Consider the following 16,972-nt stretch of genomic DNA (forward strand, 5'->3'; position numbering starts at 1 on the left):
TTGTCAAAAACATCATAGTATAGTATGTCGTTCAAAAATGGTAAAAAACGTCATAGTATAGTATGTCGTCCAAAGATGGTCAAAAATTGAAAAAAATGTCATAGTATAGTATGTCATCCTAAAATGGTAAAAAAAAGTCATAGTATAGTATGTCGTCCAAAAATGGTCAATAACGTCATAGTATAGTATGTCGTCCAAAAATTGTCAAAAACATCATAGTATAGTATGTCGTTCAAAAATGGTCAAAAACGTCATAGTATAGTATGTCGTCCAAAGATGGTCAAAAACGTCATAGTATAGTATGTCGTCCAAAAATGGTCAAAAATTGAAAAAAATGTCATAGTATAGTATGTCATCCTAAAATGGTAAAAAAAAGTCATAGTATAGTATGTCGTCCAAAAATGGTCAATAACGTCATAGTATAGCATGTCGTCCAAAAATGGTCAAAAACATCATAGTATAGTATGTCGTTCAAAAATGGTCAAAAACGTCATAGTATAGTATGTCGTCCAAAAATGGTCAAAAATGGACAAAAACGTCATAGTATAATATGTTGTTCAAAAATGGTCAAAAATGGTCAAAAACGTCATAGTATAGTATGTCGTTCAAAAATGGTCAAAAACGTCATAGTATAGTATGTCGTCCAAAAATGGTCAAAAACGTCATAGTAAAGTATGTGGTTCAAAAATGGTCAAAAACGTCATAGTATAGTATGTCTTCCAAAAATGGTCAAAAACATCATAGTATAGTATGTCGTCCAAAAATTGTCAAAAATTTGAAAAAATGTCATAGTAAAGTATGTCGTCCAAAAATGGTCAAAAACGTCATAGTAAAGTATGTGGTTCAAAAATGGTCAAAAACGTCATAGTATAGTATGTCGTCCAAAAATAGTCAAATACGTCATAGTATAGTATGTCGTCCAAAAATGGTCAAAAACGTCATAGTATAGTATGTCATCCAAAAATGGTTAAAAACGTCATAGTATAGTATGTCGTCCAAAAATGGTCAAAAATTGAAAAAATGTCATAGTATAGTATGTCATCCTAAAATGGTAAAAGTCATGGTATAGTATGTCGTCCAAAAATTGTCAAAAACATCATAGTATAGTATGTCGTTCAAAAATGGTCAAAAACGTCATAGTATAGTATGTCGTCCAAAAATGGTCAAAACGTCATAGTATAGTATGTCGTCCAAAAATGGTCATAAAACGTCATAGTTTAGTATGTCGTCCAAAAATGGTCAAAATAGTCAAAAACGTCATAGTATAGTATGTCGTCCAAAAATGGTCAAAAACGTCATAGTATAGTATGTCGTCCAAAAATGGTCAAAACATCATAGTATAGTATGTCGTCCAAAAATTGTCAAAAACATCATAGTATAGTATGTCGTTCAAAAATGGTCAAAAACGTCATAGTATAGTATGTCGTCCAAAAATGGTCAAAAACATCATAGTATAGTATGTCGTCCAAAAATGGTCAAAAACGTCATAGTATAGTATGTCGTCCAAAAATGGTCAAAAATTGAAAAAAATGTCATAGTATAGTATGTCGTCCAAAAATGGTCAAAAACGTCATAGTATAGTATGTCGTCCAAAAATTGTCAAAAACATCATAGTATAGTATGTCGTTCAAAAATGGTAAAAAACGTCATAGTATAGTATGTCGTCCAAAGATGGTCAAAAATTGAAAAAAATGTCATAGTATAGTATGTCGTCCAAAAATGGTCAATAACGTCATAGTATAGTATGTCGTCCAAAAATTGTCAAAAACATCATAGTATAGTATGTCGTTCAAAAATGGTCAAAAACGTCATAGTATAGTATGTCGTCCAAATATGGTCAAAAACATCTTAGTATAGTATGTCGTCCAAAAATGGTCAAAAACGTCATAGTATAGTATGTCGTCCAAAAATGGTCAAAAATTGAAAAAAATGTCATAGTATAGTATGTCATCCTAAAATGGTAAAAAAAAGTCATAGTATAGTATGTCGTCCAAAAATGGTCAATAACGTCATAGTATAGCATGTCGTCCAAAAATGGTCAAAAACGTCATAGTATAGTATGTCGTCCAAATATGGTCAAAAACATCATAGTATAGTATGTCGTCCAAAAATGGTCAAAAACATCATAGTATAGTATGTCGTCCAAAAATGATCAAAACGTCATAGTATAGTATGTCGTTCAAAAATGGTCAAAAACGTCATAGTATAGTATGTCGTCCAAAAATGGTCAAAAATGGACAAAAACGTCATAGTATAGTATGTCGTTCAAAAATAGTCAAAAACGTCATAGTATAGTATGTCGTCCAAAAATGGTCAAAAACATCATAGTATAGTATGTCGTCCAAAAATGGTCAAAAATGGTCAAAAACATCATAGTATAGTATGTCCTCCAAAAATGGTCAAAAACGTCATAGTATAGTATGTCGTCCAAAAATGGTCAAAAAAGTCATAGTATAGTATGTCGTCCAAAAATGGTTAAAATGGACAAAAACGTCATAGTATAGTATGTCGTCCAAAAATGGTCAAAAATTGAAAAAAATGTCATAGTATAGTATGTCATCCTAAAATGGTAAAAAAAAGTCATAGTATAGTATGTCGTCCAAAAATGGTCAATAACGTCATAGTATAGCATGTCGTCCAAAAATGGTCAAAAACGTCATAGTATAGTATGTCGTCCAAATATGGTCAAAAACATCATAGTATAGTATGTCGTCCAAAAATGGTCAAAAACATCATAGTATAGTATGTCGTCCAAAAATGATCAAAACGTCATAGTATAGTATGTCGTTCAAAAATGGTCAAAAACGTCATAGTTAAAATGGACAAAAATGTCATAGTATAGTATGTCGTTCAAAAATGGTCAAAAACGTCATAGTATAGTATGTCGTCCAAAAATTGTCAAAATTGGTCAAAAACGTCATAGTATAGTATGTCGTTGTTCAAAAATGGTCAAAAACGTCATAGTATAGTATGTCGTCCAAAAATGATCAAAACGTCATCGTATAGTATGTCGTTCAAAAATGGTCAAAAACGTCATAGTATAGTATGTCGTCCAAAAATGGTCAAAACATCATAGTATAGTATGTCGTCCAAAAATGGTCAAAAATGGACAAAAACGTCATAGTATAGTATGTTGTCCAAAAATGGTCAAAACGTCATAGTATAGTATGTCGTCCAAAAATGGTCAAAAACGTCATAGTATAGTATGTCGTCCAAAAATGGTTAAAAACGTCATAGTATAGTATGTCGTCCAAAAATGGACAAAAACGTCATAGTATAGTATGTCGTCCAAAAATGGTTAAAAACGTCATAGTATAGTATGTCGTCCAAAAATGGTTAAAAACGTCATAGTATAGTATGTCGTCCAAAAATGGTCAAAAACGTCATAGTATAGTATGTCGTCCAAAAATGGTTAAAAACGTCATAGTATAGTATGTCGTCCAAAAATGGTTAAAAACGTCATAGTATAGTATGTCGTCCAAAAATGGTCAAAAACGTCATAGTATAGTATGTCGTCCAAAAATGGTCAAAAACGTCATAGTATAGTATGTCGTCCAAAAATGGTTAAAAACGTCATAGTATAGTATGTCGTCCAAAAATGGTTAAAAACGTCATAGTATAGTATGTGGTCCAAAAATGGTCAAAAACGTCATAGTATAGTATGTCGTCCAAAAATGGTCAAAAACGTCATAGTATAGTATGTCGTCCAAAAATGGTCAAAAACGTCATAGTATAGTATGTCGTCCTAAAATGGTAAAAAAAGTCATAGTATAGTATGTCGTCCAAAAATGGTCAATAACGTCATAGTATAGTATGCCGTCCAAAAATGGTCAAAAATGGTCAAAAATGTCATAGTAAATATTTTTATTGTGGTTCTGGGTTTATATAAGTTGTTTGGGTGTGCAACATTACTTCAATGACCACTTTCTTTCTTTGTTGTTTCTCTAAAAAGAAAAAGTGTGTGCTCAACTCTTTGTAAATGTTTTAATACAGTTGTTTACATCTGCAAAACCCAATAAACAAAGTAAAAAAAAGAAAAAGAAAAAAAAGCCATAGTATGTCGTCCAAAAATGGTCTAAACCGTCATAGTATAGCATGTCGTCCAAAAATTGTCAAAAAACGCATAATATAGCATGTCGTCCAAAATTTTACCAAAACCGTCATATATCCAACTCCAGTGAACTGTTGACGTCATGTCACATATACAGTGATAAAGTATGCTCAGTTGCTAAATGAACAGGCAAGCTTTTGACTGCTTACTTTGAACATTGACATCTGTAAGTCTTGACTCCCTCTAGTGGATGGGTTGTGTTCCATACAAGTATTTAACATCAACCTTTTCATCATTATTTAATTAACTCACTCTCTTTATACCGTCGTCTTTCCCTGTTCATTTAGCATCTGACACACTTCACACACTGTCACACACAGTGCTGCCAGGTTTTAAAAGCCTTTCAAAACAAATGTTTTACATTCAGATTTTAAAAGACTAAAATGTAAAATTAACCTGAATCATTTGCGAAAGCACGCACATGCGCGAGACGGGTCTTTGCCAGAGATCGTGTTCTTAGCAGAGTTCGATCGGTCTGTGTTCTCATCCGTCAGTGTGACGACATGAAAGGCCACTCAACACAATCTAACGGATTTCATCTGCTGTGTGCACATATATATATATATATATATGTTATGTGTATATTATTTTGTCGAGATTAGCACAGACACTGGCACCTGTTGCCCAGTGGGAGATCAGCGAGTGAGAGCGGTTCCAGTTCACTGCTCTGTGTCTTTGACTCCTTCATAAATACAACATCTTCCCAAAAAAAAGCCTGCGTTTACACACAAGCTGTTATTGCAGTTCGATGGGGTCTGTAAATAAGAGTATTATCTGTTAACTCCACACACTGTGAATGTGTGCTGAATGTAAAATTAACAGTTACATAATATGTTTTCACACAAAAACCCAAAAAATGACGTTTCCTCAAACAGGAAGGAAAGCACTGTGTTTGTATCGTCTTTTGCATGTGACTGCATGTTCAATATTCCATTTTTGGTGCATTCAATTTGCTGGTGTTTTGTGCCCCCTTGTGGCGCTTTAACTGCATTGCACTGCTACGAACTGATAAACAGAAAATTCCATGTGGTACAGCTCAGACTGTCATGCCCTTTGTTTCAGTTGATGGGGGAATGATATGATTGTATTGTTCCATGTGGCACTCTGCATACGACAATCCAGCTCATTATAAATACAGATGAGAGTCTTAAAGCTCAACATGTATATACATTATAATATTCATTTAATGTAATTAATATTCAGCTTTCTCCTTGTACTGATTTCAAAAGTGTTACTGATCTGCTTCGGTAAAGGAGACTTTACTTTTGCACCTTTGTTTATCTCTTGGATGTAAAAAGACACATCTGCACCACACAGTCAACAAAAAGAAAAAGGAATGTAAATGAATTGCTTATCTTCATTTACCTGTAGAATGCCACTTAATTGCCTGATTTAAAGGCAATTTTCCTGAAAAAATGTTTGCATGTATTTTGTATTGTTGTTATTGTTGTTGTTGTTGCTGAAGTGTAAATACAGCGACCTCTGCTGGACTACATCTGCTATTGCGGTTGCTCTTTTTTTGGCATTTAAGGACACAGTAAAGATGCACTTCCATTACTCTCCCATAGGGGAAATTCACATCAATACTGCAGCACAAAATGGTAGCAATAAAATACAATTTTAGAGCCGAACTTGTAGAACCAGGGAAATCATGAAATATTTGTTTTCACATTTACATTAACCCTTAGAATGCAGAGCGTTTAGGCTGTATGTAATATATACAAAGGCTGTAGGAATGTGCAATATAGAGCATCTTATATCTTTTTTCCTGCACAGTCACAGTTCAAAGTTCACTTGGCTCGTTTTTATGAACAAAAATAAAAGAAAAACAATATATTTTTGTGACTTCTGCACAATTATCGCTACTTTATAGCACTACTAAAAATGCAATATAGAACAAATCATAACTTTGACTCAACAACACATAAGAACACGAAAAAAAAAGCCTGAAGATGTGGCCAATATACACACAGCCCCAGTATGTCCATATAAGGAGTTTATTATTCCCACAGCAACCAAAACAGCTTTGAAGACCTTTGTAAGAGATCTGAAGAACCATCTGACATCAGTTCATTGGCCTGTTTTTCTTCTCCCCTGTAGGTTGTGGGGATCTTTGCTGGGTTCGGCCTGCTCCTGCTGGTTGCCTCCCCTTTCCTCCTCTTGGCCACGCCCATCGTCCTCTGCTGCAAGTGCAAGTGCAGCAAAGGCGACGACGACCCATTGCCAACCTAGAACAGGCCATTAGAGCTGGAGTGGAGAATCCATTCCAAGGATGGGTCATCTTTTCTTTTCCTTTTCACCCCCTTTACTGGTTTTGTTTGTGCTCTCCCACCAGCTTCGAGTGCTTCACGTTTTTCGGGCTCCCCCGCCGCTCTCTCGTACCACTCTGCATGAAAGAGGCATGGTAGGAAAGTGACCCTACACCTTGGCCTAAAGAGAGGTGCGGGGGGGTTAAAGGTCAGAGGGGGATTTTGGACTTGTCTAAGGACCACGATGTCTTTGTGTGCAGGATGGTGGTGGTTTTGGGATTTAAAGGAAGACTGGGTCACTTTAAGTGTCCTCTCTGTGGGTCACTGTGGTGTGGTGTTTTTTGCAGATCTTTGACAAAGGAAGTTTCAATGTGGAGAAAAGCTTCTTCTCTTTTGTACGGACGTTGTTGAGCAGGAGCCACTTTGAAGAAGAAAAAAAAAAACCCTTGCTCAATTTCTTTGCGGGTTTGATGTATGAAAAAGCTTCGTTCTTCTTTTTTTGTTGTTCCTGCCACCGCCGCCACACCTGATGTAGCTCGACAGATTCAGTCAGTAGCATTGGAGGTGTGCCACGCATGTTTGGTCTGCACACGGAACACGATTTCTCCGCCGTGTGCCCCTGACTGAGATGGGAGGCTGTTGTCGCTCATCATGTACAGCACGTCCTCTTGATGATGTCAATGTTTTATAACCTGTCGCTTTTAATAGAACTGTGCTCGGAGTTGTGTCTATGTGTTGTACTTTAGAGTGTTCTACAACCCATTAGGTACAAAAAAAAGGGGGAACGCCACTCAAATCCAAGTTTTCTTTGGTCGAGTGTCAACAAATGACTACTTTTACCATTCAGCAGCTTATGCTTTAATGATTCATCCTCTTCGACTCTGTACACTGGAGACATCTTTCCATGTTTCTAGATACAGACTTTGTTTTCAAATGAGTGGCGTTCCCCTTTTAAGTTCAGCGTTAATTCAAAGTTTATGAGCGGACTTTGTATCCACATGTTGTGGGAACGGTTTTAATACGTCACTTAAAGAGATGTCACTCCTGTAATTCTCAGTTCCTGAGTGGTAGATCAGCCAAATAGAAATGAATAGCCTTAAACTGAGAAGAGCCAAAATCAGGCATTTCCCCCCTGTGCTTTAAAAAAAAAAAAAAGAGTTCAAAGTCCAATTATTCCCAGGGAAAAGCATGGTTAAAGGCATTTTTAAAAACATGGCAGTCAGTGAAGCCCTTTATTCTAATGATTCTATGATGTCACCCATATGCCACATTGTTTATAGCCATACTGTATAAAACAAGCACTGTCCTGAACTGATTCTGTGACCTTGGACCTGTATTTCTGAAGCCTCTCTGAGGAGGACCAGTGCAAACTTGCATATGTCAGTGGTCCAAGTGTTGGCGTTTCATTTTGTCGATCCTCCAACAACAAGCAGCTATTCCTCAACCCCCGGAGAGTCAAATCTGTAAGAATGTTCCATTTTTTGGGGAGGGGGGGCACACAACGATGAAGCCGCTCTATACTATATCACTTTATCTATGCAAGTTTGTACGTTACCGTTCTTAAAGGCTTTTTTTTTTTTTTTTTTTATCATAATCAACTGTGTGTCACAGGCGGGGTTTGAATGTCCCAGTCCATGTATGATGTGCATATCATGGTGTTTCTTTAATCAGGGAATTGTTCAGAAACTTTGAATCATATACGTTGCTCCGTCTTTTACATGCTTTGAAATCCGAGACATGTTTTTTCTGGGGATCTGAAATTTTTTGAACAACTTCACACAAAAAAACTTTCTATTATGTCGGTAAAGGAGGGTGAAAAAAAAAGGTTGAATAATTTTGTCATAAATTGTTTCTATCATTGAAAGCTTTAGGAAAGTTTAAGGGTGGAATTCACCGGTGTAGCTTTTTTTGAAAAGTGTGGCTACAGTTGTTTAAAAAAACAAAAACAGTAGCTAATCAAAGCTTAACTGTAGCTCATCATTTACTCTTCTGTTCTCCTCGTCATAGTCGCCTTACCTGTAGCCTGTTGCGCTCACTCACCTTTTGTGTTGGCCGAATGATTTGATATCCATGCCGTTGAGTTCCCAAAAAGCCTGAATTTCTTTTGTTTTTGTTGTTGTTTCCATGACAATCGTGCCAAGCAGACTTCCTGGAAGGGGGGGAAAAGGAAACAGAACTGTCAACTGTATGTGCATTTTGACCATGTATTTGTAACGTGTTAACCGTTTTTAACAGAGTTGGAAATGCTTCTCTATGTAAAACACTTATTTTTGGGTTTCATTGTTTTACTTCTTTATATGAACCTGTGTGTGATACGGTGCCTGAAAGGTCAAAACCATGTGAGATATCACCAGGATTTAAAGAAACAAATAATAAAAAATCAAAAAAACGATTCACGTATCAGTCCAAAGCAGGCACAGACTCACAAATGTCCATTCTTCTTCACCTACTGTATATACTGTATTATGCAACAAACAGAAAAAGGGCCGAACAGCAGTGTCACACTTCACCATGACTCATTTTCTAAAGGTCGATATAAAGGTTTAAAGTCACGTATCATCAGCACAGCTGTTGGAACAGGACAGTACGACTGACTCACAGGCTCGCTTCACTTATGATCCTCGATCCCTTGTCTTTTACAGAAGCTCGAGATCGACTTTGCAAAAATGAATCTGAAGATCGAGTTTGGTTATGAGCAGCAGTTTTCTATTATAATATAACCTGAGCTGTTGTGTCAAGAGATGAAGCTGCATGATTTGTCTCTGACGTACATGTTAAATATTACTATATCGTAGCCTCCAGATCTTTCAAATTGTAGCGTTGTCGCCATTTCGACCAGCATTTATTTTTCTTGAAGAAAATGGTTTGATGTACGTTCTCCTCCATTCAGAAGGCTCATAAGTCTTTTACTTTATTTTTGTATATGACTGTGTTGCATTATAGCTGTTGTAGTTGAATGATTCTTTTTTTTTTTGAAAGAGCAGACATTTTCTGGCCCCAAATGGTCAATTAAATGTACCTCACCTCAGTAAAGTGAGAAAACACTGTCTGTACACAAGGCTTCTGTGTTTGAAGGAGGTGAACGATTTTGTCCACTCTGGCTCAGTTACTCAAAGTGAATTGATGTGGGTTTAGAACAAAGAAATCAACCTTGTAAAGTGACATTTTTGGATCAATTCTTTACTACTTTAGACTCAGCATCTCAGTATATCTGCAGTTCCACTAACACTGTGACACCAGGTATTAAAGGTTGTTGTTTTTTGTGATTCTGCTCTCTCTTTATTTATTTACTTTGCACAGGACTTCATTGATATTATTTTTCCAAACATACCATGTGTGAGTCTTGTGTACCATTAGGCTGTGAAATGGCGCCCTCTGCTGTCGAACAGTTGTAGTTTCTCCATTTGGGACACCTATAACAAGAATCATCATACGTTATCATATCAGCAAAAGATTCATTATGAAAAAGAATAACTGTTTAATAAAGTAGCTATAAGTGACACACACACACACACATGTTTGCACAGCTATTCTTCTCAGGACATTGCACTGACTGGCATTCATTTGGACATCCTCAACTAAGCATTATCCCTTACCTTAACCTAACCATAATTCATATGCTAGCCCTTAACTTAACCAGCTCCTTAGAATATTAGGACCAGGTTTTGGTCTCCATGAGGACTACTGGTGCCAGTGTTTATGCCATAAAAGGTCCTTAAGAGGTGATGACACTCAGAGAACACACAGACATCACTCATGCCCACACTTCTTCTTCTGATCTCTTAAACATGACTTGTCTTATCACCCAACAGCACCCTCCAGTGACGAGATATGATACATACTGGTGACTGCTTTGAATGGGAGTAATTTAAAGCTTTTTCATTAGATTTTGTTTTTATTTAATTTTAACTTTGTGTTTTTAAAATTCATTAGTTTTAATTAGTTAATTTTTTTGAAAATCTCTTTTTTTAATTTAGTTTTTCTTACTTTTAATGTTATTTTGTATTATTATTATTATTACTCTTATTATTATTTGCCACTGGTGCAAGATGCAAAACAGTCATAATAAATAAGTATTGCCAACTGTATTAAAAATGTATAAGAACAAATGAACAACCATCCACGAATCAAATAAAACAGTCTACAAGAAAATAGCCTGAAGTGTAAAATGAGCATCATGCATTGTGTTAAACAGAAATAAATTGCAAACATCTTATTATGAATCAATGAAAATGTTGTCTCAAATACAACCTTTCAGAGAAAAAATAAAAGTATGAAATAAATTTACAAAAATGAATCAACTATGATCCAAGATATGTTTCAGTATGAACGTGAGGGCTGTCAGACCGTTCACACTCTCATGTTACAATAATCATTTAGATAGGTGGAGGAAAGCCACACTAACAGACTAAAAATGACCATAAACTATCTGAGTGGTGATAGTTCTAACCTCTGCCCCACAAGCTCTAAGTGAAGCAGTCAGTCCATTTTCTCCAAAAATTAAATTTTTGTCAAGTGTTCACTTCATTTTGACTCTTTAAGAGTAAAATTCAAGTCGGACATGAACACAAAATAACTCCTACATCAACAAGAATGAAAATGGGGTTATTTTGCCAAATGTGTACGTGATTCGTTTTTCCTCTTCATATTCCACGCGATCATTTTATGATCTTAAAACCACAGGATTCATAGGACTCTGAAACCTTTTGTGTTGACATACTCATATCTCATCATTGTTGTATTTGCATCACGCATCTTTCCTTCATATTCGAGGCGGCTCTGTCTGTTCATCAGACATGTGCGAGCCTTTTGATAAGGTCTGCCAAAGAACAGGTTGTTCTCTCCGTCTGCCTTTGTGTCGATTTCCTGCCAGATGCTGGATTGGGAGCATTAACAAGACAACCCTGAAAATGAAAGTGCAAACGCTCCGTGATATATCATCCCTCACCAGCTGTTCTCTGTTTGGAAGTCTCTCCACCAATCGCCATGCAGGACCACAGGAAGTTACCATCTGTGGGCACCATGGTGACAGGGTTTGTGGATGGGCGTCGAAGCTGTGAAGCTGATGTGTTATCTGGAGCAAATGAAGTATGAGCGAGAGAGAAGGGGGGGGGGGGGGGGGTGCGTAGACGGAAATGGAGAGATGGTCAGAGTGACAGAGAGTGGGATATCGCCTGGAAGACAAAGAGCTGGACCTTGGAGAAACAGGGGGACGGAGAGCCAGGCTGCATTACTGGGGGGGGGGGAGATGGATGAAAAGAGGAAAGACAAGGCCTCTGCACCTGCTCTGTGTAGAACACAAGGTTCTGCTATCACACGTGTGCTGGCTGAGGGCCGATCAGCCTGGACTGCTCTGGCTGTACCTTCCAAACACCCTGCTGCCAAGGTGTCCTCCTGCTCCCAGTCATCAGCATCATCTCCTCTGCTTAGTACTTACAAAGCACACAAGCAACAACAAATGTTTTCAGCCTTCAAACTAATCCCGGAAAAGTCATTTTACACACACACGCAATCAGAGCTTGATCAATGAAATGCATGTAGTGAATATAAAGCAGAGCTTAGATGTGTTTTTATACAGCAGCTATCTCTGAGCTTGTGTTATGACCACACTTATCACATGTCATTAGGAGTCTCCACTCCACCTCACTGTGTGTTTTCTGTCTCATTGAGCATCCGAGGGTCTTCTTCCCGCTGCCCTGACGCGTCACGCTGACAGGTCGCGTGGCCCCCACCGAGGAAAGAGTGGACTAAACACATGTTGACATTAAAAGCTAAGAGCTCCCTGCCAGCTCTCCATGGGGGGGTTCAGGATTAATAATAAGCATGTGCCTTTGCTCTCATACTCGCACACACAGCACTGAGAGCTCTGACTGTGACCAGAGGCCATTGTACATCCACCAATGACTGACATGCACTGACAGGGTCCCACCTCTGGTCTGCTTTATCCCAGCATGGAGTTTGTATTGCTCTTTGTCTCTGCAGCCTGTGACACCTATTATCGCTCATTAGCTTCCTGAGGTTCAGTATGTATGTCTGTATGTCACAGCAACAACAAAAGATGGACTATTATTGTGTGGTTTGTCCTCTAAATCATTTGCTTAGAATGAGATAAGCGCTGATGCATCATTCTCAATATACGACATATCAGAAGTGGAACGGAATGATCATTTTAATTTACTTGCGTTGCTGTAATTGAGTAGGTTTTTTCTTGAACTTAATTTACTAAATGTAATTTTATTTTTTGCTTAAGTATGATTTATAAGCATGTTTTAAATCATATCTGTTACTGAGTAAAATAAATGTTTATAATAATAAATGTTAAATTAAAGTTAAGTTAAAGCATTTGTGACCTTTGACCCATGTTGACTGATACATGACGTGTTTACATAATATGTAAAATACTATTTTATTTTGTCAGCACTTTAATTTGTAAAGGTTTGTCTTTAATTAAAAACAATTCATGTGAGATTTTGGTAACACTTTAGATTAAGGAACACATATTCACCATTAACTAGGTGCTTACTAACATGCATATAAGTAGCATACTAGCCCTGTATTAGTAAATATTAAGAGCGTATTAACACCTTATGTAGGAAAAATCTTAATTTGTGTCGTAATAAGGTTTATGGTCACGTATAATAAGGTGTTAATATGTGCTTAATGATTATTAATAAAGGGCTAGTATGATACTTATACATGTTAGTCAGCATTTTTTGCACAACACAAGAAAGAACCCCAACCTTGTTAAAAGAAAGTAACGAAGTAACTTTTACTCTGAGTACATTTGAGACAAGCTACTTTTTTACTTTAACTTGAGTACATTTTTAAACCAGTACTTTTATGTGTACTTAAGTACAATGGTTTTAAAATAGTGGTACTTATACTTGAGTGGAATATTTCAGTACTCTTTTGAACTTTTATAATTATACTGTGTGTACTGCCGTTCACCTGCCAACACTGAGCATTGATTTTTATGTGAATTTGCTCTGCCCCTTTTAAACAAACGAGAAAGAAAATGATGAAATAATGAAATAATACATTTCATCAAAATACTTAATACTACTGTAATACTCGCACTCATTAGTACATTATTTCAGTGCTTGTTTACAGCTGGGAGACCATTGGTTCAGCTTCATGTGATGGCTACGTAAGATCACCAGCACATCCAGTGATATCCAGTGAACACATCATATCTTGCTTATTTAAACTGAAATGTCTTCCAGGAGTCTCACAGACTCCCGTTGCCAGGCAACCAGCAATAGGAATTCAGTGCTACAAAATAAATTGTTTTTTTAAAAAAAGGATCTGGAATTGCTCTAATACTTCGACAGACACTTGATAGTTTTGATAGATTTAGAGTTAGAACACTAAATAACCACTGCATCACAGCACGGAAGCTTGTATTGTGTGAACATTTTGAGGTTAATATGATGTGATCGTTTACCAGTGGTCTTATACTTGTCTGTCTCAGCGTAAAAAAATGAATTAACAATGTTCACAGTGTTCAAGCTGTGTCCTATAAGTCAGAATGTTAAATACGACAGTTTGTCAACACTATCACGTTCCCTCCTTTCTCTCAGAACTACACTTCATCCGTCATTACACGCCTCGAGTGAAGTACCTTTTCCGCCACACTCTGCGTCTTAATGAAACTCATCTATCTCAACCCACTTCTTTTTCCACAGCCCACTGTGTTTGCGTTGCTGCCTCACTCATCTCCTGCCTCTCTTACACTCTCCCCTGTATTTCTATCAAAGTTTGCCTGGGGTCAATCACCTGAGCCTCCTCACCTGGTCTCTGACAGAAGCCTGCCTGGTGAGGATAATGGCTGTTGAAGGCCACGGGGGAAAATAACAAGTTCTGTTTTCTTATTATGATGACATACCTGGGAAGAGTGCAAAGTCAAATATAAACAAACCTTGGCTGATTACAATATTGCCAGGTGTAAAGTGAGCTGCAGGAAAATCAACCCAAATGAATGTTTTCTAACGCCGATTTAGCGAGATGTGTTTACACAGCTCACACATTGATTTTTATAAAAAAAAAAATCAAAACCTGAGGCTATAACAGAAAGAAAATGTGTGGATTTAACGAGAGGTTCATGGAATGGAGCTGAATCCCGTCCAGTGCTCTATGTCAGTCATGTCTTTCACTCGCTGACAGTTGACTGATGTTTGATCAGGGAGGATGTACTGTACTCAGCTCCTATGACCACCACAGTTCCCAGTCATGCACCTGTTCCCTTTCTACCACACACACACTGAGCCCGTGATTCCAACTTGACTTTTTCTCATTAAAGACTCGAGTGAAATTTGACAGCTTCTGACGGCAAAGGTTTCCACAGTTGACAGCCATCCGACAGCTCGACAATAACTGCTGCCTTATTGCAGAAACACAGGTGTCCCTCATGGCTGATGACAATAGGTAGTAACTCTGAGTGACGGATGGTGTGTGATGAAAAGTTACAGAGCTGGAACAAGAGAAAAGTGTGCATGCTGTGACAAACAGAAAAAAGAGGAGACTGTGAACTTGAGTGAGATCACTGTGAGAGAAAGTAAAAAAAAGAAAAAACACTCACTTCCCTCGAGTTTAAAGCTACACTGTGTAACTTCAGACTTACTCCACACCTCAGTTAAACCCTGCAGAGCTCTCTGAAAGGACGCCTCAAGGTCCACATTCCAGTTGTTCTCTTTACATATTTGTTACAGAATGTCATTACACTTTGAGTGTCTATGGTTGAACAATAAGTAAATCAATATCAGCATTAAGTCATCTTTGACTATACCATTATTTCATCTAATGAAAGGATGCTGCAAAAATACTAGTATTTTATTTTCCCCAAGGATTAAAGTCAACAACCAACTACTTCAACAATCCTGCTTACTGCACTTTTAAATTATTAGATTTTCAAGAGCTACCTTTCAACAGCATTCTTTTTCTTGATGCAGTTTCATTAATGAGCATACACCAAACCACAATTCCTCCAATATTTCACCATCTCCTTGGCCTCCGCCCCTCTCCTCCCACCATTCTTCCTCGTCTCCCCGCTCCATTTTCCGCCTGTGAATCCGCTCCTTAGCGCTGACTTTAATATTGCTTGAGTGTGCAGTCTTTTTAACACGCTCTGGCACTCGCTCCTCTCGCGTGCCCTCTGTCAACAGTAAACTTTCTGAAAAGCGAGCTTAACAGGCCGTGAAAGGGTGGCACAGATGGCTACATCCTAGGTGGTAATTATCAACCACTTCCTCCCAACAAAAGACAAAAAAAAGAGAAAGAAACAAGTGAAGGTGTTGCCGTCAGGTCAACTGATGCCACGTTTGCAGGCTCTCTGGCAGAGAACTCAAACCAACATACTGCAAAGGGCCTTCTGGAGCCCAGACAGCATGCTGACAGTGTCAAAGGTCAAGCACAGCCATAAGAGGATGATTTTTGGCTTCAGTGCACATCAGCCAGAAGGAGATCTATATTAAAACCTGATTCTAGTTGGCTAAAAGAAATCTTTTGTTTAATATTCTATACTGCTTAGCGTGGTGTCACATCTTGTTTAACTGAAGTTCTTGGGAAGTACTTCAATTGCACTCTAATGGGTTCACTCTGATGTAATGTACAGTAGACAGGCAATAAGAGCCAATTAGTCTGAAAGTGTTTCAGTCTGCACGAGGTGTTAGTAATGGCTGCGTTTATGCACACTAAACAAGCTGGGGCCTGCTTTTTAAGGCCTGAACCATTTATTTTGCTGGAGATCTATTAAAATTGAAGGTGACAGCTAATTTGAATCCTCTTTAATTTGGGGGAAATTTAATACACAACAAGGTGATAGGCGAGGCTCCCCCTACCTCCGTACAAGCCGCCTGCTGCATGCAAAAATATGTAAATGCTGCCTGTATTAGAATCTTTGTCTGGTTGTCATTCTCACATGGGGCACATCAAAGCCATATGACCTGATTTTGCACCTGCTGTTTAATTAAATTTACAAGACAGACACAGTCTCCACTCCCGGAGATATACAAATCTGGCTTTATTACCCCGGCACTGTAATTTACAAGGCAATTTACTGCTGGGCGGTAATGGTGCCTGCCAAAGTGCTCCCTCAGAAAAGATACACAAACATGCACAACAACAAGTTATCCCATCTCCCTTCCTGAAGATGGGACCAAGAATGCCAGGTACCAAATGTAATCACAAGAAGAGCGGAGTGTTATTGAGCCTAAAAGTTACCTCGACTGGAAAAAATATATCACTATGACCTCGTGTCAGATGGCCTTGTCTCTTCCACACTTTGAGGAGTGACAGTGATAAACTCCTCCCTGACAAAAACTGAGATTTGTCTCATGTATAACGCGACACATTGTCTGGCCTCGTTGTCAAACAAACTCACTCAAAAACTAATGCCATCAAAGATAGTGGTAACAGTAGTTTCTCATAGGAGTTTTTCATCCATCCATCTTCTCCCGCTTTATCCTGCACATGAGGCTGACAGGGCGATAGGCTAGGTCACACCCTGGACAGATCGCCAGTCCATCACAGGGACACACGGAGACAAACAACCATTCACTCTCACACCTACAGTCAATTTAGAGTGTCCAATTTACCTCATCCCCATATTGTATGT

The 16,972-nt window shown here is 37.9% G+C and overlaps 1 protein-coding gene across 1 annotated transcript in view; it reads left to right on the forward strand.

Moving 5' to 3' along the window:
- The window catches only part of rnf144aa (ring finger protein 144aa), a 45,455-nt gene extending 35,866 nt beyond the window's left edge, over nucleotides 1–9,589 (forward strand). The window contains exon 8 of the mRNA XM_083910299.1: nucleotides 6,212–9,589. Within this exon, the coding sequence (XP_083766425.1) occupies nucleotides 6,212–6,343 (132 nt within the window). The 3' untranslated portion in view covers nucleotides 6,344–9,589. The remainder of the gene's footprint in view (nucleotides 1–6,211) is intronic.
- The last annotated feature ends 7,383 nt before the right edge of the window (nucleotides 9,590–16,972 follow it).

The sequence above is a fragment of the Microchirus variegatus genome, assembly GCF_963457635.1.
Source record: "Microchirus variegatus genome assembly, chromosome: 2".
Taxonomy (NCBI): domain Eukaryota; kingdom Metazoa; phylum Chordata; class Actinopteri; order Pleuronectiformes; family Soleidae; genus Microchirus; species Microchirus variegatus.